This window comes from Danaus plexippus, chromosome 8, assembly GCF_018135715.1.
Source record: "Danaus plexippus chromosome 8, MEX_DaPlex, whole genome shotgun sequence".
Classification (NCBI taxonomy): domain Eukaryota; kingdom Metazoa; phylum Arthropoda; class Insecta; order Lepidoptera; family Nymphalidae; genus Danaus; species Danaus plexippus.
Genome location: NC_083542.1, coordinates 1,441,649 through 1,469,638, shown reverse-complemented (window position 1 = coordinate 1,469,638; position 27,990 = coordinate 1,441,649). Strand labels below are relative to the sequence as shown.

Below are 27,990 nucleotides of genomic sequence, written 5' to 3'. Positions count from 1 at the left end.
ATGAGAAATTTGTGTATGTGTAACCGTTTCTTTGGACGGTAGGTTAGGTTAGGTTATATAGTATTCTTAAAAGTTTATGACAAGAAACTATTGATTCTAAAACAATAGAAAACCTGTGATAGCGTTCTTATTTAAGCCACAGAACTTGTGATTGAATATCATATGCAGTTGATAAGTTTCATCCTTTCCAAAAGAAAAAAACAATGAAATTTAATTTTGATCATTGTGAATGCTTGTCCACTACACATTCTATGGACATATAGTAAAACACATTTGTTATTAAATTCAACGTAAACGCCTACAGTTCATTAAAAAATATGGTAGAAATATCACACCACCAATGTCACATACAATGAAGAAGGTACAAAGAAGATTAGTCGGTATAATAACATACTTCAATATCTTCACAATAAAATTTACAGCTATTTAAAACAACACAAACAATCATACATCTACAACATTGAATACAAATAAGAACAACATTAAACACATATTAAACAATCTAAAATCTATTTATAAGCTAATTTATTTTATCAAAAATCACTATAAATATTTACCATTGAAAAAATTAAACGCTGTTTCTGTATGAACCAGGCGGAAGTTTTGAATGTCACGTGAAAGAAGGAACTAGAGTTAGACAGGTTTATACGATTTTGAAAGATTCAAATACATAATGCACTCGAAATGTATAAAAAAATTTATAAATCATAAATTTCACTTTGTTATTAGAAAAAATAAAGACCAAAGAGACAAGTTATAAAATTAGTTTTGTCGAGGATAAATAACATTTTTATTATTATTATAAAACTGATAAGTTATTACGGGTTGGTTTAGGCGTAGACAAAAAAAATGAATTCTCTATTCCACTTTAAAAAGGTGTGCATTACTGGAGGCTTCTGTCTCCGTTGGAAATAGAAAGCTATATTTGTTGAATGTGTCTGCTTCGAAGCGAGTGATCCTTTTATAGCTTCCCCTGTGACGTTGCTTGGTCTCGTATAAAATTGCATTATTATCAATTGTTGGTATTTTTAACACTTCTTTATTTATATCATCGGCTTTGACCTATTTTTATTTATATCCACATCGAAGCTATTATATATATACAAATAACAAAGATTTTAGGCATCGATGTAAGTGCATATGTACTTTTTTAACCAATATAATCATTTTGCCTTAACATTTATGTACTCGGAATAAAAGATTGTGTAAAATTTTGTTTATAATAGTTTTCGAAGGTAGAAAGCCTTTTAGAGTTACTGACCGTCCAGTTTGAAATGTTGGCTAGTACCAAACTTTGTATCTTGAATTGCAATACGTAAAATATTGCAATTTTACACTGGGAGTAGTAATCTCTCCATACACGCTGCACGAATTTCATTTCTCAAATTTGCAAAGCAAACACAGCGCGGTTCCCGTAACTCGAATGTCTGAAATAAATTCGGTTATATGTCTAGGTATTAAAGGCTAAGGGGACATGTTGTTTATTCCGCCTTCACCCTTGACTTTTAAATGTCAGTGATGCCTTTATCACTGACCTTTAAAAGGACCTTATCAATGAACCCGAATATAATGCATCTCATTGTAGTTTCCACCCACTGCTTTAATTTCCTTCTCTGCTTGTTATTTTCTTTTACGTTTCATTTTACGGAAATTAAATTACTATTACTTATTTATTTTGTGAGTTTATATAGAATAGTAGTCCCTTTGGCTGTTGTTACATTCATATCGAATTCACAATGGAGAATCGAAAATCAATATTAGTCTGCATTCAAATGTCACAAATGATTTATATATTTTTTTAAATGTCGATTATCCTTTAGTTTTGTCGATTATTAATATTTCATCACATTAATATTTATCTGTTTACGTAATAAACAAATATTTGAGTATTTTTTTCAAGTTATTGAAAATTATTTTTCTTTTTCAAAACCAATTTTGAGATGAATTTATAAACAGAATTATAATCGATGAGAATTAGCGAGACATGTCTAAAGAATAGCGTAATTAGTTAAAAGTCTGTACATATAATTTTAATACACGATTGATGCGAATCGTTAGATGTCTTACATTATTTTTAGCCATCGTTCTCGCATCACATAAATTACACTCGTATGATAAAATAATGACACAAATATATTATCGAATTATTAACTAGTTTGGTATACCTGATTTGCATTTCTCATTTTCATCGTGTAAAGGTAGGTATTTACAAACTGCCAAAATATTTATCAAAATTCTACATTAAATGTTACCGTATCGTTGTCTCACAATGTTTAATACTATCCTATTATGATCGTTACCCAATTGACGCGTTTCGAGAAAGACATTGGTCCTAACTCATTCCTCTATAAAAATGATGAGCGTCTTCTACCAAAAACTCAATAATCAATGACAATAATCGGGATGATGTTGCCTTCCGTTCGGGTAAGCGTATTAAAAACCTATTGTTAATTACGTCCCTTACATAGTCTAAAGAACGGTAAAGGCACGGTAATGATGTGTGTTGCACTTATCGTATGGAAACTTCATACGAAACGAGAGAAGAAATTCCATCTAAAGGGTTCAAAAAAGGCTCTAGTCTAAGATTGAATCGAGGAAAGCATTTCAAGGCACATACATTTAGAAATGAGAGCAGTGGTAAAAATTAGTGATTTAAAATGGAGCGACCGCTAGAAGTGAGTCTAAGAGATATAGATGACTTCCTCACACGAGTCTCTGACAAACGACGTTCACACAATGAAGAAGCTCATGTTCATAGTCTATATCACGTAAAAATTTAACGTCTTATCGCACCGTTCGGCACATGTTTACCATTCTGTCAGAACGGCCGTCTAGTTTCACAGGGGAGGCGGAGACAAGACTGCTGGCAGAGATGTCGCGCTGCGCAGAGTAAGGCGGGCGCGGACGGCGGCGCATTTGGCAGCACTGGCGACAATGAACCCTGGCCGGCGGGGCTGAGCTCCGCGGACGGCGGGCGCTACACGTGCGTGCACGCGCCCGCCGTCACTGGTCAGCCGCCCGCCAGCAGATCCTCCGGCTCCGGAGACCAGCAGTTGTCTGACAGCCAGCACCCCACCACCACAGTCACGACGCCGATCAGCAGCGCCAACACAATATATACTTCTGCGTTCCCTGTACATATGTAAATTACTAGGTTAAAATTGTAATTTAAAGTCTCAGAATAAAAAAAACTAACTTGGGTGCTATTCTATCCTTACAATTATTCTCGTATGTAGAGAGCATGTCTCAATTCAGCTTTAGATCTTAATTTATTTCCCACATACGAATTATATAACTTAATGCTTAACATAACTACCTAATAAAAAATATTTAGTAGCCAAAGCTTCCGAAATATTTTTGATAAAACAAAATATCTCATTACATCTTTTACACAAAAAGATCTGATGTTATTCAACACTGCCTACATATTTATTCAAGTCAAATATCGCATGCTGTTCGTAGGGAGTATTAAATAACGTGGCAAGTTGTCTTGGGTCGTACCCAGCTGCTTCCTTATGCCTAATGGCTGCCGACTGCGCCACAGTGAGTTGATAAGAGTGGGGTCCCCTCGAGTGCGCCAGTCTCGGTACCCACGCCCCCTGGTATATTGACTGAATCTGCGTACAAACACATTAACATATACAGCGCGTAACAAATACGAGATGAAAATAAATTATATAGCGCTGTACTTCATCCGTAATCAACTATAATCTGTATGGTAATACGAGCAATATACAGTACAGCCTCTGAAGGCGCTGGATCTCTGCCAAACAGCGACGTTTCCATACAAATTGGAGTTTTTACAGGAAAGAGCGAAAAAGCGAAATTGAATTGTTAGCATTCCCCAATAGATCGGTTGAGTTTCGTGCAGAATGCCTATGATTATGTGGTCATGCTAATGCGATGCAATTAACTACCGTGTTTATTTACGTTCTAATATTACATCAAAACAAACGCGACGTTAGGTCAAAGGAAGCATCGTTAAATTGAAAATATTTTTACGAGTATATACAAACATTGTTATAAACAATTCAATTTCGCAGAACTTATTTTAGTACCTGTTACGTGTTAGATATGAATTAAATTCTAATGGAGAATTTCGAGTTTGATATACAAGTAAATATATTTACGTTTTAATTTCCAACGTTTACGCTGTTACTGTTTTAATCTACTCGATTTTAAACTACAATCAAACGTGCAAGTAACTTTCATGCAGTGGTACTATTTACGTTAACCAACGGTAACAAACGTCGGTTTACACTGTCTGTATGGCTCTCATGTAAAATACATATGGTAAATATAACTTTCTAAATATTAATTTACTCACGTTATCTCGTCGGAGCCGTTCGTTGCGGATGATCACATATAATATAAAAAACAACTTACATATTTACGTCCACAATTAACTTTTAACGTTTCAACTCAACATCAAGTGAGTTTTATGAATAAAAAGTTTATTGTGACTCTGTTATATTCTGTGAACTCACAAAAAAATATATATATCAAATATATTCTCTCGTTAATTTAACACCGTCAAGTATTTATTTGCATATTATATCTAAGCTTATTTTATTTGTTAATAGATAGACACAGAGTGGACAAACGTTTACACACACACATTTTGTTTAAATACTGTGGTCTACAGGGAATGTGTTTCCGACCTACTACAAATAGTCATTCATAAAATATCAGTCGTTTTTGTCCAATATTCAAAGCCAGCAATTTATAGTCCATGAACTTTTGTATTTTTGACTTCAATAGCAATAAAAAATTATATAAAAAAAGTATTCATTTATTTATGCAATTTCGTCTTGCACTTTAACGTCTTGGCAGCAGTAGCAATATTCTTTTATTAGTCCTTTATAAACAGTGACCGTCTGTTTATTAGTCCCTCGACTTGTAGGATGTAGTCATTAAATAATGCCGATGGAACTCCTTACTTAATAGGGGTTGAGGCTCCAGACTAATTTGTTTTGATTATTAGATTGCTGGCTTTTGATTAATCTTTAAATTTATTTTAATTTATTATTCATGTCATTATAAGCGGGATATTTTAGGAAGGATTTTTGACTTAAGACCTAGTTAAATTATGTTCTATATAATATCTTTATTAACTCTAGTTAATGTTTCTAGTAAGAACTGACTTGTATTTCTATTTAACACACATATCTGATTGTAGATAAAGGCTGTTTCACACTAGCCTCCACCTCTATATTTAGAGGCTCAGAGTTCTATAAGTGTAAGTGGGAAACACACTCATGTTTTTATAGTGTTTACGATAAGGGTACCTGCGGACGCCGCCGACACCAGGCGGCGCAGTGGAGTGTGACACGGGAGGCACCTGCGCGCCGCCCTGTACGCCGCCCTGCACGCTGCCTTGCGGCGCGCACACACAACACCCTGTATACAACGTTAACAACATATAAGTGTTTATTTGATCAGGAACTATTATTTTTGCCAAAAAAATTAATAACATACATATAACTTTTTCCTAGTTGCACGTTTATGATATCTTTAACACATGCAAAGTATTGAAGGTGTGTGTTAGGTTCTTACAATATTTATTTGAAGATATGAAATTCAACTTAATATTTATATTTTACACATAGAAGTACAAACTCATAAGAAATACAAGGATACATGGGATTGACATAGAAATGAGGGAACCGTACACACGAAGAGTAAATAATGTACCAGTGAGGACACTCAAACCTCAAAGTTGTTACGTTTCCAAATATTTCATACAAAACCCTGGCACGTAGCTCTGTCCTAACACACTCTGTGGTTTTAATGCAAACAAAGCTTAATTGTCCCGGAATATTGTGTTATGAGTTAGGTGACACTCACACAGTAATTTTTCGCCCCATTGTTATAAATTTAAACATGGAAACCGATTATTTGTGATAAAAAATTTAATGATAAAGCTAGTGTGATTTCATTGTTAATTTTCGTTTTACAAAAGCAAAAAGAATACAACAAATTTTAAACATATTACTTGTTAATTTATATTCAATAAGCAGAACAAAAATTTCCACAGTATATTAAATTTTGCATTGTTGCTCCATTGCCAAATGCCAATAGCAGGTGGTGATAATTTCCTATAAGGTGGACGGTCTGCAAAATTTGCGCTCTTTAAATCGCATACTTCTATAAAATATAATATAATATAGTATTGAGCAATATTTTTTACCAAATATCAATAATTTCTAAACTCCTAATAAATAAGTTGACTACGCCTAATTTTGTAATAAACCTGCTAATACGACCCTTCAGCTTAAATGTAATATATATATATATATTAAATTTAAGCTGAATTTATATATATATATATATATATATATAGTCCGATTTATATGTAGTCAATGGGAAATATCGTAACATTGAACCAACACTATAAAATGCGACCACACAGTTGTGCCAGTTTTCTGTGACACGCAATTTGTTTTTAGTTATTGTGTCTATTTACAAAACTTAAAGGATTTTGCCAGTTGATATTTCATTCCGCTCGCTTGGAAATAGTGACATTAGGATATTTTAAAACGGGTCGTACTTATAAAAGAAATGTCTTGTTATTTACAAAAGAAGAAAGTGGGCAATTAGTCCACGTTAGAAACTGACTTTGACAAAGCAAACACAATGCATTGTGTGAGACGTTTCTAAAAACACATCATATAATTAAAACTTTAGAAAAATCTAATATAACTCTAAGCTCTTTGAAATATAAATAAAACGTATATATAATATAAGAATGATAGTAATGATAATAGTCTTGGCCCGCGAATTCTTTAGCGTGGAATTGGGCTCTGAGTGCAATATAAACACTGTATTAAAACAATATGCTAACCCTCAGCAACTTCTTTAGTCCGTGTTACGTGACTTCAAGCAATATATAACTATCATACAGTAATCCCACGAGAACAACCCAGAGTAAAAAGATAGGAGGACATGTTATTCTGAAGTAGTATCTACAATACTCTAAACCTTAATCAAAATTCGTTTACTCATTTTTATCCGTCCACCTCTACATACAGATATCCTCAACAAATTTCTTTGAACAAGCCAAATTTGATGGACCAAGTTATAGTGTTACTAAAATTTTAAATGAAAAATGTCTCATTCTTTAGCTTTAACGTTTCTGCCCGCCTCTATAGTGACAGAATTAAATCTTGAAAGAGGAAATTGTAAATGTTGAGAGAAGACTAGTTTGCCAGATCTCTGTAGTTTACTTGTTAAATTATGTGACTTCATCTTGTTTGTCTATTTTTCTCGCCATCTTAAAGATGCAATTCGAGTTATCTTATTTATTTCAAGCCTTTATCATTTTCAGTCAAAATGTAAAGTGCTTCTCTTTTTCGTCAAAACGAAACTTGCCTTTAAATTTTTTGAGTAACATTATTGTGGTTACAAATATTTGAAATTCTCATATAGAGGTTAATTTATTCCAGACAAAATATGCCGTATAAAGCAGGCATGTTAATGTCTTCAGAGTGATCATTAAGGCTCGTCTCCGGAGCTATTATTATGTGATGCTAAAAGCTAAAGCTCCGCTGCGTCATAATTACTTTAGATGTTATACCTGACCAAACCGTTCAATGTCTGTAGTGTCATTGGACGGTGTCACTTAATAGTATAAAAAATTTAATCGAAAAGAGCTAACAATTAAATATTTTATGAAAAACAATTCTTTAGACCACTAAAATATTTAAGTTGAAAAGTTTAAATGGATAAAAGAATTACGAAAATTATAAGTAGTTGTCCAGATCGTTTTCAACCAAACAAAGGTTAGCATTATGCAATGTTTGATGTCAATTAAATATATATTTACATCGCAATACACACAAGGAACGTTCCACCATGAGGAGTTATCATCAGGTATGAGGACAAAACTTATAGATTGGAGAAAAATGTCATATAAGAAGTCATTACCTAAACTAAAATTACAAATCAAAATTATGTCTCTAATGATGTAGGATTAAAGTTAAATAAGTTGTAAGTCACATTAAAAGTTGTTCAGTTGCATACAAGTAAAATACCACCGATGTGAATTCTCCTATGTATTTCAAAACCTCAATTTTTTTTTCGTTTGAGATTATGTTGGTTAAAAGTTTTAAAAGCTATGAACTATTGAAGGTTAGTTTTTATAAATAATACACTAAAAATAAATTCTTTGGCCTTGTTCCTACACGGGTGTCGAGATACTTATTCAGATAAATGTTTTCCATGCTTTCATGTATTGTTCTTGAGCTATTTAAACATCCGCGAACAGTTTAAGGGAACATCAATAAGGTTATAATCAACAAAGAAACCGATTTTTATATGTAGAATTTAACACACAGACAAATACGGTAACATTGTAATGTATTAATAAATAGATTGTTTAACATATTTCATGTGTTACAAAGAAGCTAGTCATAGGAAATAAAATATCAAATTAAAATACACACCGTTATGTATATTTAACGTATTGATCTACAATTTTAAATAAATACAAATAACTATTTCCTAATTTAGTTCTTTTCTAACTTAATCAAACTATTGAAAATAAAAACACTTCTATTTGGGTTTTGTAATTTAAACAAGACTACAGTTATTTGAAATAATGACGTGTTATGAAGAAAATCCGTGTAATTTTTCTTCAAACTTTCATTTCAATCACACACACACACATATACATACACACACAGAGATATATATGCTGATAAACAATTACGACACAAATCGAATACAATAAACTCGTTTAATATGTGTTTATGAAACGAATATATGTTGGGTAATAAAGCCTGTGTTTGATATGCAATTATACGTACATTGGTTAAACGCGAGCGACAAATAATTAACAATATCAATTATTCAGTGTTACACGAATGAGAGTGCAATTAAAGTGAAATGTTTATTGATATCATGTTGCGTTTCGCTCCACCAGCATAAGATTACGGTTTATTACAAATGGAAGCTATAATGAGCCAAGACGCATAAAGCTATTAGTTTTCAAACCATCGTCTTAAATTCGTATATTTAATGAATATTCGCACTGAATGTTATAAAGATTTAAAATAATGTTTTATATTGAAACTTAAAAATTTAATCTTTATAATTTTCTAATTTTTACCTACTGTATTAGTAGGTACAACGTCGAGTGGCTCCCACACTTGTAAGTGAAACTAGATTTATTGCTTCAATGAAAGTGCTTCTTACAGAGGATGCAGTATAAGGTTTAATTAAAAACCACTGTGGTTCTACCATGTGTTAATGACCTTTACTAAATTGGATATCTTTATTACCTCATGATTTATAAAATTATTCCTTACATTGATTTTCATTTAAATTCAAGGCAATCTTTCAATTTATATATGTATTAAAACATACGCTAACAATATGAAACGAAAGTACATCAAAATAAAACATTTTAAAGTTATGAACTCGTAAATTCGCTTCCGTAATTTAACTATATTAAAATTGCTCACGTTGAAGTCACAGTGATAAATTTGATGTGTAAATTTAAAAGTTACCGCATCTAAGGATGGGAACAAAGCAAAAATTTTCAAAGCGAATTCAGGTCGCTGCGGATTAACGGCGGGTACCCACGGACGGAATGTGATCAAGTCATTGTACTAAGTCCATAATACTATCCCCGATGCATCATTGGCAGAATACGTCTTTGTTTTTTATGTCTTTCAAGAACATAAAAGATGGCGTAACATATGAGATTAGGTTTTGCTTTCACGTTATACTTGTAACTGAACATTTTCTTTGTTTAGTGTTTCCATAGTGATAAGAAAATCCGTATAAATTTAGACAGTTCCATATAGCATTAGGGATACCTAGTACGATTATACTAACAGAATTTAATAAAAGCTTGCACGCTACGCTGATTTGATTGCTGTATTTTTCACCAACAGCTTAACGATTCGCTTTCAGCGATTAAATGGGATTGATTTAGAAAATACTTTTCTATTCATACATTGATATACCTGAAAATTTCATTTCATTCAATGTTTATTTGGCTTTGACAACCTGATGGTGATTTTTATATGAAAATAGTATCATAAATAACAGTACTACAAATCAGAAACCAAAATAATCTCCATGCCTAATAGTAACTAATAAACGTAATTCTTTACAACGTAATCTAACATAAACGTATTGAAAAATATATTAACATATGTATGTACCCTGCTTTACCTCTAATATCAGGTCATGGAGTAAACCAGTGAAACGTCATGCTGTACGAAAGAATATTTATGCTGGAATGTAACCGCAAGTTTGCTTTAAGCGACCATAACCATTTATTTTCTATGCCTGCATTACGCGAGTGCTCAACTTTATGAAATGGGAATAAAAAATTATATTTAATTCAACGTTTAGCAATCGTTTAAAATTATATAAAGCTGTGCGAATAACTGTACACTGCTTTTAATATTGTACCTTTATGAATACTGATAATATTACAGAAATTAATTTGATCAAGCTAGGAAACGAATGTTTTATCGGTACAATAAGTGGCTAGACATAGTTAGTTATTTGCTAGCACCATTTCATACAAAGAAAATAATTTATTAAATAAAGCTATCTCTACATATATGTGCTCGCAATTGAAAATGCTTTGAAAATATATATATTTTTTAATTTATATATAATTAACATACAAATTAAACGAAACACCATCTGCAGTCTGTTTCTATATAGCTTTGGGTAATAAACAAGATTACGCAATCAAATTATTAATATTGTTAGTATGGCAGTAAACATGCGTTGAATTATTTTGAAAAACGAGGGCATTTTCGTGTTTTAATAATTTTAATTAACTATAAAGTAGAAAAGACCTGGTCCGCATACTATTGCAGCAAACTTTTTTTCTCGCATTAAATATTAAATATGATATAATATGACTGCACTATTCATTAAAATAAAAATAGACAGCCTTTAAACTTCCGCAGATAAAAATAATGAAAAATATTTCGAAAATGATATATTACTTAAAAAAATATTAAGCGACTATTTCAATTATTCTTATTAAAAAGAAAGTATATTATGAAGAGAATTTAAGACTGTATAAAGCAAGCTCAAATATAAAATGAAAGGTTCAAAGAGATATCATAATGCCAAAGGGATGCTCGCTCAAACAGTGCTCCAACATTAACATTATCAAGTAAACCAAGTCAGAAATTCAACTTCAAATATTCAATGTTTGCTAACGTATCCCGGATCTGTTACCGTTAAAGCTGCTAGTAGTTCCTCAAGCTACGATTATAATCGATTGCAATTCATGCATACTGAAACGAAAGTGCACTTCATATGCGGAGTAAACGAAAACTCAGTTCTTCATTTCTTTTGATCAATGCGTTTTGATTTATAGATTAATGAATAGTATATGACTTATTAAATTATATAAAATCATTTAAGTATTATTATCATAGCAAAATCATTTTGGACCGAATGCGAATTTACTTTGGACGACAGTAAAGTTTTGTTACTCTTAATATTAATGCATACAAGATGAATATGGAAATAAAGGTGTACGGTGATTACATTTCGGTGAAATTTAATAATTATATATATCGTAGCGAATGCCTTTTGTTTACGTAATTATTAATTATGAATGGATCACCTGCATAACCACCTGTGCAAGTGAAGTCAACATCGAGTGTTGGTTGGTATAAATAGTTGCTAGGGTACAGTTTAAAAACATTCCCACTCATCGTTGCAGCGATAGGACCTTTCCGAAATAAAAAATTCTTCTACGATGTTAACTTCACTAAGCCTGAGATCCTGACGTCAATCAAGAATATAGGCGTTTGTGACATCAGTAATGCTGACGTCATACTCTTTAAGATCTACGGGGGGGATAATAAATCTGACATATATATTACCGGCGAGTGCTGTGAGAGCTGCCAACGTAAGGAGTGCGGAGCGGCTGGCCGCCATGTCAGCGGGACATGCCGCGCTCTGCACGGACCGTCATCACCTCCACATGCCGCTACCACCTGTAACAAACAGACGTGACATTAGTAAAATATAATTTGTGAAAGCATGAAAAGGAACTTTAATTCCATGAAGTAAGAAATACTGTTGTTGTGTTTACGACATAGCTCTTGCAAAAATGATACGTTTTAGATATTAAAATTGTTGAGATGTTTTTTATGCGTTTTGGTCTGAGTTATAACATTTTTATAATATACTAAACTCAAATGTATTTTCACCTCAAATATTGAGTTTAAAAGGGTCTACTCATGTTATCCACCCCGAGTTAAAGCTGCTGTTTTTAAAAAGAACTATGGTCATTAGATTCCTTTTATCATATCTTACACTTTTCCGACATTCATATAACATAAAAATTTAGTTTAGTGAATAAGTGCACGATAATATCGTATACAAAGTGACTCTGAAAAGAGATCTAATACTTCATAGTCACATATCATCGTGTGTCTTAAGGTTAGTATGCGTCCCAAAGTGACTTTATAGTTTAATTGAAATGCCATTTTGCCATGCCATGCCATCATTACGTGCAAGATTAATTAATGAAGAATTTCCCAATATTTGCTTACGTATAGAATGCTAAAGCATAGACCCATGCACGTTATGCTATGGTAATCGTCTAATACCTCTTCAGAGGCGGATGAAGCTCTCGCACAGAATGTAATGAATGTACATCTTCGTATGACACAGTATCTAAGAGTGAGATTATTAACGCGTGTCTTCAATATGTACATATGTATAAAGGAAAGAAACGATTTTTAATTTTGTATGTAATTTACAAAGGCAGCTTTAACTCCGAATTTTCAAAGGTACCGGTAGCAATGCTTTAGATAAAAACTTGTTTTATATTGTTTAATATCTCTTACATTAACTACCAAAATTAGAGAACAAAATGACTTATATATATATATGTATTTCAAGTTAAATTTTCCTTCGCTCTAATCTAAATTCTTTAAAGGACAATTAAACATCGTATTGCAGGATCGATTCACAAACTAGATTTATCGTTTAATAATCGATTTTGCACACCTCGTTCAACACAGATTGGTATGAGGTATAAGGAAAGGTAACTTGAAATTTAATTTCCAGTTTAACTAAGGAAAAGGGCAATAATGCTAGATTCTGTTCTCATATAGTATGGACGAGATTTTTTTGTTCTGATTGAGTAAGAGCATTCAGATCTACCTTTTTAAACGTTACAATGATAACTATGAATCTATGTGCATATTTTTTTTGTTATTTATTTTTCTCAGAAAAACTGAAAACGAATTCAGAGAAAGTATTATTTCCCTACTCCTACTTTTTTCCTTTAAACAATTTCTTGAAAACCAAAAACCTACTGATACAGATATATCTGAATATTATAATAAATATGTAATTTAAAAGGATTCCATATTTTTCTTTTCGTTTGAACCATAAGAAATTCATTCGAAAGAATCAAATTTCTTCTCTGAGTTATACATATATTATGTAGAATTTATTGCCACTAACGAAATCAAAGCCCACTCACATCATATCAATGGATCTCAGCCGGATTAGAGAGCGGCGTCGCCATTTCAAAGCGGCTTTTAATTTGATGATGCAGTACGCCCTTTAGACCCCTCCACATCAGGCTGATAGCCAGGAATTTTTCGTTAATTAAAGTTACACGAATGTGTTTTGGGTCCCCTTTAATTTAGGATGAATTTTCAGCTCTTTTAACGTCTGGAGTGTAATTAGGAGAATTTGATGATGAAGTGTAATAGCCTTGATTAAATAAAGCCTATGGAGCAGGAATGCTTGATTTTATATTTGATTTTCATAAGCGATGTTTTACACAGACAAATGTTAGTGAAGTAACGTTGTTGGTGTTCACTAACTCAATAACTATTGGCTATGCATGCTAAGATCAATACCCAGAGAGAAAAGCCGATTAACACTACGCTAGACCGCTAGTAGACCGCTATGATTATTAGCTCGTTAGTTTAGAAACGTATCCAAAATCATTTTAGATGTGGAATTAATTTACTCGTTTATTATTAATGAAATATTTTAAAGTTGTATAAACATATCAGTTCTTGTTAATTTGTAGAAAAAAAAAGTATGCAGCGATAATTAACGCTTATATCAAAAGCTTTGTTACAAATATTTCAGCTGCCAGTGAGTAATAAATAAATAGAAAATCGCAGAGGAGACCGTGTTCCGTAAGGACGTTAAGTTTACCTGAGTCAATCCAGTCTTGGAATAAAATTTATTATCTTAAATTCTGTCCATTTGAGACACATTACCGACGGAAACGCTCGTCGTGTTTTAGGAAATTCCCAGAGGATGCACAAATCTCAAATAAAGAGACGTTCCAACACACATTATCCGAATTGCTGATTTTAACCAGTGAAATTACTTACAAATGAAATGTTAAAGAAAGTTTTCGTAAAACAACCGAATATTGTAATTCGCATTCCGAAACCATTCCATTTAATAAAAAATCTTCGACGTTATATTTGTGAATACATTAAAGCCTTCATTAAAACATGTCATTCAATAAGACGCTGCTCGTGTTTTTTATTCCTCTCTTTCTGCATTTAATTACCATATGATTAAAAATGTATGAAAAAAAATTGTTAATATTTTAACTAAGAGACTAAGCTTTATTTATACGAATACATATAATTAATAAGTCCCCGTGTGAAACGTAGTTTGACCTAATTGCGTGAAGTAAAGAGATGTTGATCCCATTTGACGGGATGTGACGCGTGGCGAAGCGATCGACCCCGATATTAACGTTTCGTACATTCATGAGCTCATAATTAAATGTTGGCATCTCCAAATGCATTAAATCAACTGAATGATATATGTTTTCAAATTAATTTTACAGATCTAGTTATATCGAGGCTATATTTTAACACATGTATATATATATGCGCACGTTAAAACCGTCAATAAATATTAATATTTCGCCATAGATTTGACATACGAAATGTTTTAAGCAAGATATTAATTTATGTTGAAAATCAAGATTTTTTTTTTCCTACACATCATCTTTTTATAATTTTAACTTATTATTAAGTAATTATGTACCTAATGGACCGATATAAAAAAATACATTACCTCACCAAGACACAGGTTCTGAACCAATATGAATATAAATTTATTGATTACCGATATCACTTTGAAGCTTACCTTGACAAAATTTTATAAGGGCTATCGACATACTGTTAAGAGATTACGAATTGATTTATCTCATTAAATTACTTTATTACATAATCGCATTTATGATATTAAATGGATTCCAAGTTTCTTATAATGCTTAAATATTCATGCCATCGCCCAAGAGCTGTAGATACTTTGCGCAGTGAAGTGTACCTTGCGAGGACCCTTGGACGTGTCAAATGACTTTAAGACTTCCACCTTTTCATATTCAGAGTTTTTCACAACAACTTACACAGCCCAAGATAGTGTTTATACGCCTTTGATGTGATTTATGGTAGGTTTAATGTTGTGGCTTCGATATTTCGAAGTATTTTTAAGCGATAAATAAACTACGCTATAGTTTTTTATACATTTCATCATAGCCATTACTTTGATGGAGTATTATTATAATGGTCGTAGAAATAAAGTGGGAGATGGAATACAAGCATCTGCCATCAATAGGAGGCAAGTACAACAATAGACCTCACGTTTTGCTACCTCATAAACTTTTACTTCAATTTATGACTCCACCCTCGAGGATAAGTGTACGGGATTCATAGAAAAACAGCCAGATATACGAGCGTCATATTGATATTAATGGTAGTTTTTATTTGGTAATAAAATACATTTTCATAGATAGAGGCATTAAAAGAGAGATATTATGACTGAAAAACTGAATTGTTCTTTGTTTTGTTACATAAAAATATGTTTACTGTTATCATTGAGAATTACTGCAATTGACTTGTTTATTTATTGCATTGGAGTTGGTTAAAGTCATAATAATTAAACGGGATGTATAACTAATGCTAACTATGAAAATTATTTCCAATCAATAAAATAAATCTGCCTAACAAACACTCGCAAACAAATTTTCCCGATATCAAATTCGGACTATTTCGACTGTACGTTCACTTGAATTCTTAAAATCCACTTTAGTGTTTAAAAATGTTGAATTTTGTGTTGTGAAAATATTTTATTTTATTTTTTGGGTCGCCGATATATCGCTCGTTTTATTGTCGATCTGCAGAGGGTTTTTTGAATGCACGAATTGAAGCCTCTCTTTGTTCCCGGGTTTTATGAATTGAAATGTTGAACCAGACAGAATGCTCACATTTTTATTACATGAATTTGTGAAACAGACATTAATCATGGTACGGAATTAAATCCAAAATGAAGTGTTTTGTAAAATAAAAGGTTTTCTTTTAAAGACACGATGTGAATTAAAGTTCATCTCTTTTTAAAAATATATGATATATCCCATAATTACAATGTTACAAGGTATTATTACTTATCCTCTTTGAGAAATTGCTTTGGATTAGAGAATATGTACTGATATGACAAGTCCGTACTTTTGAGAACTTCTAACTAAAATACTGATTTAGTGCAGCAGCTGCACGTTTCACTGCACATGCAGTCAAATGGAAATTACTGTGAAAAGACAAGTAAGATGTATTGTGCAATAAACAAGTTAGTTATACAACAGATATGAGTTTTATTACCGAAGTATAAATTGAACATTAATAATACACAGTAAGCCTTCTTATTCGAAGTTACACATATTATTAGTCGTATTATCCTTAATGTCTTTATCACCTTCCAACTTTATTTATGATTGACATAAAATTTTAGGAATTTTACGTAATGAGATCTTATGACATTCATAACACCCATAGAATCTTACATCCCCTGAAGTAAAAACTCTGTATGAAAATAATGATCATGAAAAAAATTTGAATACAATAGAACATGAATCGGTTTGTATGAGTTTTGATTGCGGTCCAAATGTTAAATATGAATTATTATGCGATACAAGAAGACGTTTGTTTTGTTAGCGCCTGTATACATGGCGCTCTGCCAAAAAGGAACTATAATGTTGAATTATATTCAGGGAGCTCATAACTCATTCAAGCGATGATTATGTCTAATATCAATCAATGTAGGAAGCGGCCATTAAATAAGATAAATTATGCACTGCGAACATCCCTCCGCAGTAGAACAATGTTATGAAAATTTATATTTTCTATATATTTATATTGGTAAATTCACTTACGAAAAAACAGTTATTGTAGATTCTCTAATTTATTAAAGTAAGTTAAGTTGTAAACACGCAAGTAAAACTAAATGTTTCTGTTTAACTAAAAGATATATTTTACAATTTAATTGTTAGCCAAGATTTTCAGATACTTTGTCGATACCGTGTTCATGGAAAGACGAAGTGAGAGACGCCACTTTATATTTCGGTGTCTTGAAAGTTAGTATACTTAAAAACTTTAATTTAGTAACAGTCTGTTATTACAAACAAAAATTAAATTAATTCTCATTATTCATTATCTGTATGTATCTGTATATGATAAACAAAATGAAATCACAAATGTATGTCTCAAAAATCTACCATATCAGTCGTTTAAGTTTTCTGATTCCTTATTCATCCAGCGATCACAGAATCTTACAAACTTTTCACGTCATGAGACGGTTGAAATACCTGGAAATATTTATGTTATTACTGAAATAGCAAACGTTCCAGGTTGTTTACTTTGGTTGTAAATATTATATGACTTCTTGCCGCGATTGTTCCCACTCAATTTCCTTTCATTAGATTTTCACAAGAACAAATTGCCCTCGAACCTCTCTTGGAGTTTCCTGAGCTATATACATATTAAGAATTGAATATTTAAAGCACTTTTGCTGTTTTAAAACTGCTGCAACATTTTAATACTACAAATTGAAACATGATTAGTATGGCATGGTATAACAGTAGTTAAGGCATGCTCAGGAATACTTTACTACAATTCTTATATAATTTAACAAATAATAAATGTATATTTTGTTCATGTTGAAAATATATACTTCTTAATAATAAACACTTCTTAATATATATACATATATATACAGTTCGTCCTTTATTTCTTCTTATGTGTATTATAATTTGGTGGAAGGGTTATTCAAATACGGGTTTGAAAAATGAATACATAAATATTATACGTAAACGAACGTTTTCTATTACGTTTAATAGGGTGATTCGGTGCTATATTTTTTTTAGGTTAATATTTGCTCATTACTACGTAATGGATTCCTGTGGCGACAATTGAATTACATATAACGAGTTAGACCGGAAAAGTTTCCTTTCGCTTATTTTATTAAGAATATTTGTAGAGTTAGGAAAAGAATTTTTCAAATAGATACAATTTCTAGTAGCAAGATACAGTGAACTTATTTTTAGTCATAATAGATTTAATATAAACTTAACAAATCAGTTATTTTTAAGTTATTTGTTTACTTATACTAAAGTAACATTTCTTCTAACATTCATACGAATATGAATTTTACTAGTTGTTAGTCAGTATTTTTTTCTAATAAAATGCCAGAAATCTAGGATATGTGCCCTAAAAAAGTTGATAATACTGTGTGTAATATATGTATACATAATATATATTAAAGTATGATGAAAAGGAGATTCTAGAGCGTACGTATTATACTCTAGAGCTATTGTGTTGTTTTGTCAACATTGTACAACAATGACATTGCAACAATCGGCAGAGGTTTTATACGACTTGTATGGCAAATCTAAAGTAATCTGCTATGAGAATTTGGTCCATACAAAGCAATAATAATAGTAAAGTCATTTCTTATCTACTCCGTAATATTTTATTACATATTAAGCAAGTTACTATTCCTGTTACAATTTTTTTTTGTTTTTTTCTTTTCTTACAACAGAAGTACATAATTGCTTTCCTAATTTTTACATGCTATTCAGTCTTTCCTGTTAGTATAATATCACCAGAATAGAGCTACCAAATTTCCTTGCAATATCTGGACCATTTTAACGTGTAAGTACTATGTAGTTGCATTGTATCTTGACATTTATAGGAAGCTAATTCTACGGAAGTCAGATCTTGAAATAAATGTAATATTTTTGGATTTACAACTTTTTTTTTTATTATTTTAAACAACATACTCCCGACGTTTTGGTTACTTTGTAGCAACGGTGATCACGGTCGAAAATCTGAAAATATTAGTTTTATTGAAGTGATAAAGTCTTAAATATCATTACTTAGTATTCTCCACTTAGTGCTTGAATACTTTAATTTGATTTAATGAGTAAACACCCAATTTGGTTAAAATAAACAAGTTAACAGACGCATCTTAATGGTTAAAATATATTTCATATATATTTTTATAAAACATATTTTAAAAGCTATCATAAAACAAACCAGGACAAAAATTTGCATGACATGGACATAATCAAGGAATAAAAGAGGCATTACAGGTCTCATCCTGCACATCCCCTCTGTGAGGTTATAATGTCATTTCAGTTTCGTAAAACCCATTAGACTAATAAGGCAACCGTCTTACAGTTTGTTCCTCTTAAAGATATAAAAGATTTGGTTAATAATGACATAAAGATAAAGGCAAATATATTTTTATATTATTTACTATTTTTGTTTTATGAAATTCCATCAAAGTATTATTGAAATAAAAAAGAATTAAACGAAAGAATATTTCTATTATAATGATCAGTGAGTGAAAAAATGTGGTGTAAGGTGGATCACGGAAATGTTTGGTGTACTATGTTATATTGGACTTAATATTTGACCTTATAAGTAAAACCAAGTTCAGCGATAGCTATCATTAATATCGTATAGTATTTATTCTACAGGTGGCCTATTCGTTGCCGGTAAAGCCCACCAACGTGCCCAAAATTAATCTTAACCAGTCTACAAACGAGCGAACGGCGTGAGAGAAATATTGAATTTCTACAGCAAATAACTTTTATTTATACGTTTATAACTGATTAAAAAGGTTTATTTGATCACTTAAAATAACAAATTTCTATAAGAATACAGAGAATGAAATCTTCTACAGATATTATATATGTATATGATATATGAACTAAATGCCAATATTAACGAAATACATTTGTAATACAAGGAGTAAGTACTACTCAACATTTTATTAACAAAAAATATTCTGTTGTTAAAACTGGTGACGTATCACTAATACTTATTTAATGTTTAAAAACACGCTTCAAAAGAATTATGAAGACATGAAATAAACATATGGATTTGAATGTTAATAGTTAGTAAAATATTATTTTGAATTATATAACAAGAGATATTTACCAAGTTCGTTAATGCGAGGCTTGCAAGTGCTTGAAAGTGCTAAATAGCACCTGCTACTTCCCGAAACACATACGATATTACCCTCGTTAATAAACAACAGTACTAAATTCAACTTTTGACACACTATTGTAAATTGGCAGTCAATATTTTTCGATTCAGAATTTTTTGTAAAATTTAAAAAAAACTCTTCATGTTTCATTTTCTTCAAAGTTTTTTCATCATTCTCTACATACATTAAATAGTCTGCTTTGTAGTTTAATATCATTTTCAGAGTAAATATTTTAATGTCTTTGAAATTAATATAAAATACAGTATACATTTTCTTGAATATTAAATTATATATATTGTTCCTACACTCAATACTTAAGCAAACCTCCAGAAAAAGAATTTACATGTCGCCCATGTACATTTTTTTATAGTTTATTAAAAACGAAATATAGGGAAATTAAGATATTATACATATTTTCTGTACAATTTAATATTAAAAATTATTCTGCACGGATGGTATTGAATTGATTTTGACCACTCTTCTTTAAATACGCAAAGAAAATAGTTATACAGTTTTCAGAGGAGCGGAATGTGTTTGCAATTTTTCCATTTGACTAGTTGTTATTTATGGACTATCTTTTAAAAGCCTTTGCTGCCTAAACACCTGACTTTTAGTTTTTCAATTTATGCTTTAATCGAAAGAAGGAAAGAAAGATCGATCGTTCAAAAAGGTGGCACTTTTGGAACTATTATTCAACCTGTAAATTAAATTATTATCAAAAAATTATTATCAAAAGCTTTGATAATAATTTAATATCTATAACATTTTTGATATATTTTGAAACTATGGTCCAAAAACTATTCTAGGAATGTTATCTATAAATTTAATCGCCTTTAAATTAAAAAGAATTTTATATTGAATAAAAAATGGTAGTACATCGGTATGTAAGTTTTATTGAAATAACGAAGGCTACATAGTGTTACACAAATTATAATTATAATTAATACTGTGAGACGAAGATTGGCAAGTTTATTCTACTATTAAAACAACAGACGAGTTTCAGAACTGCATAGCTTAAATACACAACTACACTAAGTTTATTTTTCGGAACTGAGAATTTGGATGCAACATGCATTATCGCTTTGTCTTTACAATTTTTAAATTTAGACAATAATTTGCTTTTGACATAGTTATTGTACAAATCATATATAAAATATTATGTGACACTTTTGATTAAAAAATTACCAAGGGACTCTGTACAATAAATTCATTCAAAACATTTTTTATAGGAGAAAAATCGAGAGGTCAAATCTGATCATTATAAAGTTACGATACTAAGAAACTACGGGAAAAATTTTTGGTACAATTTGGTACAGACTATGAATATGATCGTCATTTTATAGTTATCTTTTTGAGCCGATAATTAAACAACTTATTTTTCAGTTAACAATATATTAAAAAATAAATGAAAATATTATATAACGAAGTAAATTATCATATAACGAGTGATGTTGCTGACTTCGCGGAACGAACACCAAGCCTTGTGAACCAGAAGATTCTTGATACCACACAAGCAATGGAATGGGATTGCTATCCTAACATCGGGACAATCATGTAGTCTTAGGTATAGGTTATAAGTTTTTAATATGTAATTTTTATTATAATATACATATAAGTATGTTTCGTAGTTTTCGTGAAAATTTTGGCTGCCACCCTATATAATTAGTTACTTGAAGTTATTTTTAAATTTTGCTAACACAACCTCGCGATTTCACGTCGAGGGTAGAACTATTGGTCATAATATCTAACTTCCCTTTTTAGTTTGCTGAGTACTTCAGCTATACGTTTTCCTTTACAAGTGCTCAGTCAGATTTATTTAGAGCGGTATAAATTTTAGATGTAAAATTTAATTTGTAATATTACAAATATAGGCGATTTAAACTATAAATAGAATTTCACTTTTATATAATTTTTATATTAATATACTAGGAGCACATTTAGGACATCAATGGCTTTTCTGAAGGTCATTATCACAGTAGGCTATTATTCAGGATAATCAATATGGACATAAAACAGAACGTGCCAGCAAATTTCCTTCTTTCCCTTGATTAATGAATCTGACCTACAAAAACCATGTATTTACATCTTCATGTACAATATCCTGACTGGGACATAAATTTCAAGGCTATAATGGCTATTATCCAAAAAATCTCTAGGCTTTAAAAGCCATTATCCAATAACGTAATACGTCTCGTCAAAAGGACATAAAATTCTTATATCAAATAGCTAAAACAAGCCTCAAATAAACTAGAATCTGAAACCCATAAATGTCATATAGTCATTTATAGTATTCAATAGGAAAAGTAAGTTGTATGCCAAAATTGGCCAGTGGCCGCATACAAGAACCAAGATCTTGTTCTGCATGAGTCCTTTCTCGGGCAGATAGCCAGTAATAGAAATGTTCTATACAAGATATATCCCAGTTTGAAAAAGCTTTTAAAATGAAATATTGGAAATGGAAACTGAAAGCCTTTTTGATTTACTCTTTTAGGAAATCAAATACAACGCATATGTTTTTCCAGCTATTTCATGAAAAGTCCTATATTTGTTTAAACAGATCGACTTCCGATGTTTATTTATTTCTTTCTATCTAGAAAACGTACTGAAAAATCACTTTTCATATTAAACCTTCTAGTGAAATATTATGAATTTAATTACAGTTAAAAATAATAACAGTTATTTAAAAATTTGCTTCTAAATATTTTACATTTCAGACGCGGTTTACATAAACAGTAAATCAGATCCATCAAATGTAACTTACAGTTGTGAAAGGTTGCCGTCGTAATAATAAAAAATATTAAACCAAAGTTAAAAGCTTCATTTCATACGCGGCCGACCTCGTGTCGATGTTATGCGACAAAATTTTAAATCATGGAGTGGCTTAAAAATACTCATCATTCTGCCTTATATATTTTTGTTACAAAATACATTATTAAAATATCAAACAATGTGAACATTCAATACATAGCCTTCGGAGAGATTATCAGACTAAAAGGATATACATTGCAGTCATATTTTGAAGTCATAATTAGTATGAAGAATAATAAAAAATTATGGTTCAGACGAAATGTATCAATTTCAATTAATAGTCGAAGCTGGTTCACGTGTCAGTTAAACGAATTTTGTAACTCAAGATTTTTTTTCTATAATATCCACAACTTTTTTTCCATTTCTTGGAACAAATTTAATGGTTCTGATTCTATTTGATAAAGGTCGTTCTGAAGTTGGTTAGATAATAACTATTCTGAGGATTGGAGCAAGGAGTGATGTAGGAGAAATTGATATCTCAACAAAGAAATGTACGGAACTATATTCTCTAAAATTATGCAGATCTAGTCATAAACATGGATACCTAATACTGTTTGTAACTCTATGAACAAAAACACGTATTACATGTTTTTACTTAGTTACTTAATTTTTAATCACATCAATCATCAACTAAATAACTTCATACAGATATATTGTCACATAAGTGTTGTGTTTTCCTTCTCCGCATACATCTACTTTATGATGCCTTTACTCATCTGTGTAACCTTTATAAGAAGGATCACAAACATATTCGTGTATAAAATTACAGACTTTCGATATCTTATGGCTTAAAAAAGTTATAATAACTTTTATGTACGATTTATATTTTTCATAAAACTCAACCCAAGAAGCGCCAGTGCTCGTTAAACACATCCGGATCGCGGTGGAAATGAAATATTAGAAGAAAACTTGAACATCGCTTAAGTGTGAGAGACATATTGTGTTACAAAAACTTCACAGAGATTATATACGTTTAACGAGGGCAAGATTTTTCTATCTAGCTCCTCATTTTCGGACTTTTATAGACCGTCTAGATGACTGTGTTTTTTTTATTAGATTTTCAGTAGTCACTATAATGTGTATAAACAACAGTCATGTTTTATGAAAGTTATTGGTGCATAATAGTATTAAACCATATAGTCTAGACTAGATAAAGAGATTGACATCAAGATAGATTTAACCATAGATAAAAAATATTGTTGCATACCATTTAATATTACCTGTCTTTAATCTGTAGAAACAAATATTGGGTTAATTAATATTTTTAATAACTTCTAAAACGAAAATAATATACGCATACAGCGACATATAATTTCCAATCACTTCATTCATTTCAATTTAACGTTTTACCAATGAATTATTCAAATAAACTTCAGTACTAAGCAAAAAACCTGTTATATTCTAAAATAAACTCGAAAGTACGAACAACACCCAGCTGTTATATTTGCATTTTCAATCGCTCGTATCCACAGCACTGTAGTTTTCATTTCGCTACATAGAATATGAAGTTGTTAACTTTCAATTTGTTGAACCATATATCCTCGCAGCGGAACGTTTGCGCTTAAACTTTCAAGATGTGTTTCGTTTTTGTCTAGAATCTAGACTCATCTAGATGCTAGAAGCCATTTACTCGCAATTAGTACGTGATTACTAGGTGTTGCAATTAAAACCGACTACATAAAAATTTGATTTTAATATTATATTATCAATATCAGAAACTGAATACACATATATTGCTATATATTAGGATTTAACTAAACATAAAAAATAAGTTAGTATGTATTAATTTATATGTATGTACGCTGGTCCTTGACATGACTGCAGCTGGTTTTGAGATAATTATTTCATTTTAAATAATTTGAAATTCTAATTTAAATTTTCAATAGCTATATTTTTTGCATTTTAAATCCTAATCTAACATACATACGATTCAAATTAATTATATAAACTTAAACAAACTACTTAACATCCAAATAATTCAAAAATTTAATTTTGATAATATTAAAGATACTCTGGTGGTAATATTTTCATTTGTAAGGCATTTAAAATATTTTAAGCATAAACTTATTGAATGCAGCGTAACACAGAACGTCTTTATGACATCTAAACATTTTAATTTGAATAAATTTAATGACGTTAAATGTTAAAATGGAGAATTTCATTAGTTTTTATTAATAGAACCACGTTGGAAGCGACCTATATCATTTGTATGAATAGTTTTTCATTAATTAAATGTAAAATCATTTTGATTTTATGTTTCAAGTAAACTAAAAAAAAAAAAATATTTTTTTTTTAATTTATTTTGAATTCTCACTGAATTCATATTAATCAATATCTATTAGATTAAAGATTCAATTTGAATGATGCGATAGCGTAAATAAAAAGATGTGCTTGGACACTTCAAGTAATTAATTCATCAAATAAATAAGATAATAAATTCATTAATTAATCATATGATACTTAATTACGTGTCGTGAATAAGGTTTTGTACGTTTAATCGCCATTAGTTACCTATAAAAATGACATTTTGACTTGTAATGTCACATTGAACCGTCATTCGTGAAGGCCTTAAGGAGGTATAGATGTTCTAAGTGTTGGTCAAAATGTAACTAACTTAAAAAACGCCTTAATTCCTTTTGAAAAACTCTTTTGTGATTTCACTACACAGTATTGAAGAGTATAATTCGTTTGGCAAATAAAAACGTTGACATTGGCTGAATATTACAATGTGAATGACACCATAGCTTAAATAAGAATTAAAAAAAAAAGAAGTTATAGAAAAACTAATGAAGCGATTAAATAAATAAATGTTTATTTTTTAATACGTTACATAATTTTATTGTGTCACATACTGTATGGATATATTAATATTATAACAGCCAAAAACGGTCTCGAAAAACATTGAGTTCTATGAATATATTAAAAAAAATATGTACACTTATTAACAAAATACTTTTGTCCATCTAAAAACATTGTATTATATGATATTTAGAGCTTTTTTAAAAAACTCGATTGGTGTGTATTTAGGCTGAATACCGACACGGCCCTTGAAATTACTTCTGTTCGGTAAAATAATAGAAAAAATTACAATCAAATAAATTATTTAAATATAAGATAAATCATAAAATGTAACATAGCAGCTTTTCTATTTTTATTAAATTATAAATATCTTTTATATTATCATCCAAATATGTAAATATTTCATAATTTTCTGTGTGTGTAAATAAACATTTAATAGCAGAAGTAAGAAAAGATTACATTTTATAAAGAGCAAGACCATCACCAATCGTTTATTAGAGTCTTCCAATAAATCGTTTAAAAAACTTCAAAATTATGAATATATAATAATACAAGTACACTCGTATAATGAATAAATTTCTATAATAAAATCCTTTTGACAATATTAATTGCGACCCACTCGCTAATGACGGTTATTTGGAACGAAGTGGAAAAATTATTATTCGCATTCGTTAACAGCCCTTATTCATATTAATTCATTGGTTAAATAAATGTTTTTATATTCTCGAATTTTATTCATAATGACACTTCAAACAGAAATCCTTAATGCTGTAATGAGGTTTGGAGCAAAGAGGTTAATGTTTTAAATGTATATAAATATGCATGTATAATATCATATACTATTTGTTTAATATAAATTATTATTGTCTTCTTTATAGTAGTGTTTAGTAACAGTTCGTTGTTACTTTGATTCATTGAGGAAAAATTAAAGAAGCATGTAAAATAGTTAAACAAAACGCTCCTTAAAAAAAGAACACGTAAGAAATATGGTTCCCATTAAACAATAGTGAAAGGAAAGATCTTAACAAGGTCCTTATGCCCATACAATTAGCAGAACAAAAGTCGTTTCCCGAGTAATAATTAATTTTCTCTCAACAATACGGCCATGATGAACTTTCGATCTGCCGCTGAATACAGTCGACTCTTAAGGAAAATGGCAAAACTATGTCTTTTGTTATGGTAATTTTGATATACAATCAACTCGAAACATTTTCATTGTACGCTTAAAACCACGAGAAATTATTTATATTCCCTAATATCAGCCTAAGTAGAAACCGGCATTAAAAGACATACAAATTAATGTCTTCACTTATTAACAGAAACGTTCATCTGTATGACAAAACACTATAGTCGTAGCTGCGATTTGCCTGTGATGTTCTTGTGATTCATCGCATATTGTTTTCTTGTTTAAGATTAAAGTTCATGCTCAGCAAACTTATGTTTAAAGCCTCACGATCAAGAATCGCCGGGCCGATACAGATATTAAAATACTCACAGAGTTATAAATCCGAGTAATTAAACCTGTTCCATTTTCAAATTCAGAGCACACACAGCACGGAACCAGTGGAACCATTAAAGTTTCATGGCTTGGTTTGAGCGGAGCGCGTAACGTTTACCCGGGACAGCTCGCGAGCGACTGCCCGGGCACGTGGAAGCGCCGGCCGCCGCCCAGGTGCAGCCCCCCGCCAGACTCAGTCTCGGAACACTGCAGCTAATATTGTAATTAAAGTAACTATTATAAAGTTTGACAAAAAATAAATCCTTAACTTAAAAACATCTATCGTAAGCTTATTTCCTTTCGCAGATAATGATTCCAATTTTTATAGTTGAAATATTTTCGTCGGCAAGGAATTTCATTGTACAACGAGGTACAAAAGTCATTTTTAAAGAAATGTGATCAATACGATGTCTACGTGCTAGGATGTTGCGATTCTTAGTGGACGGTTCAGGTTAAATTATATGTCAAATGTTCAACGGTTTCTTGAGATATTTTCTACTAAAGACATAAAAATAATTAAAGTCTTCTTATAAAGAATGTAAAACGGTATATATGGCTTAGTGAAATAATAA

The 27,990-nt window shown here is 30.7% G+C and overlaps 1 protein-coding gene across 2 annotated transcripts; it reads right to left on the bottom strand.

Moving 5' to 3' along the window:
- LOC116773095 (uncharacterized) lies at window positions 1-27,548 on the bottom strand. Of its 2 annotated transcripts, none has more exons than XM_032665482.2 (5): window positions 27,416-27,548; window positions 11,871-11,984; window positions 5,289-5,400; window positions 3,502-3,617; window positions 1-3,132 (listed from the first exon to the last, which is right to left on the bottom strand). In XM_032665482.2, exons 2-5 carry the CDS (start codon window positions 11,923-11,925, stop codon window positions 3,011-3,013), a joined length of 405 nt encoding a protein of 134 aa, XP_032521373.1. In that variant the 5' UTR covers window positions 11,926-11,984; window positions 27,416-27,548; the 3' UTR covers window positions 1-3,010. The 2 variants fall into 2 exon arrangements, with proteins under 2 accessions (XP_032521373.1, XP_032521382.1); XM_032665491.2 differs by having other exon boundaries at window positions 3,502-3,599.
- Between the last annotated feature and the right edge of the window lie 442 nt (window positions 27,549-27,990).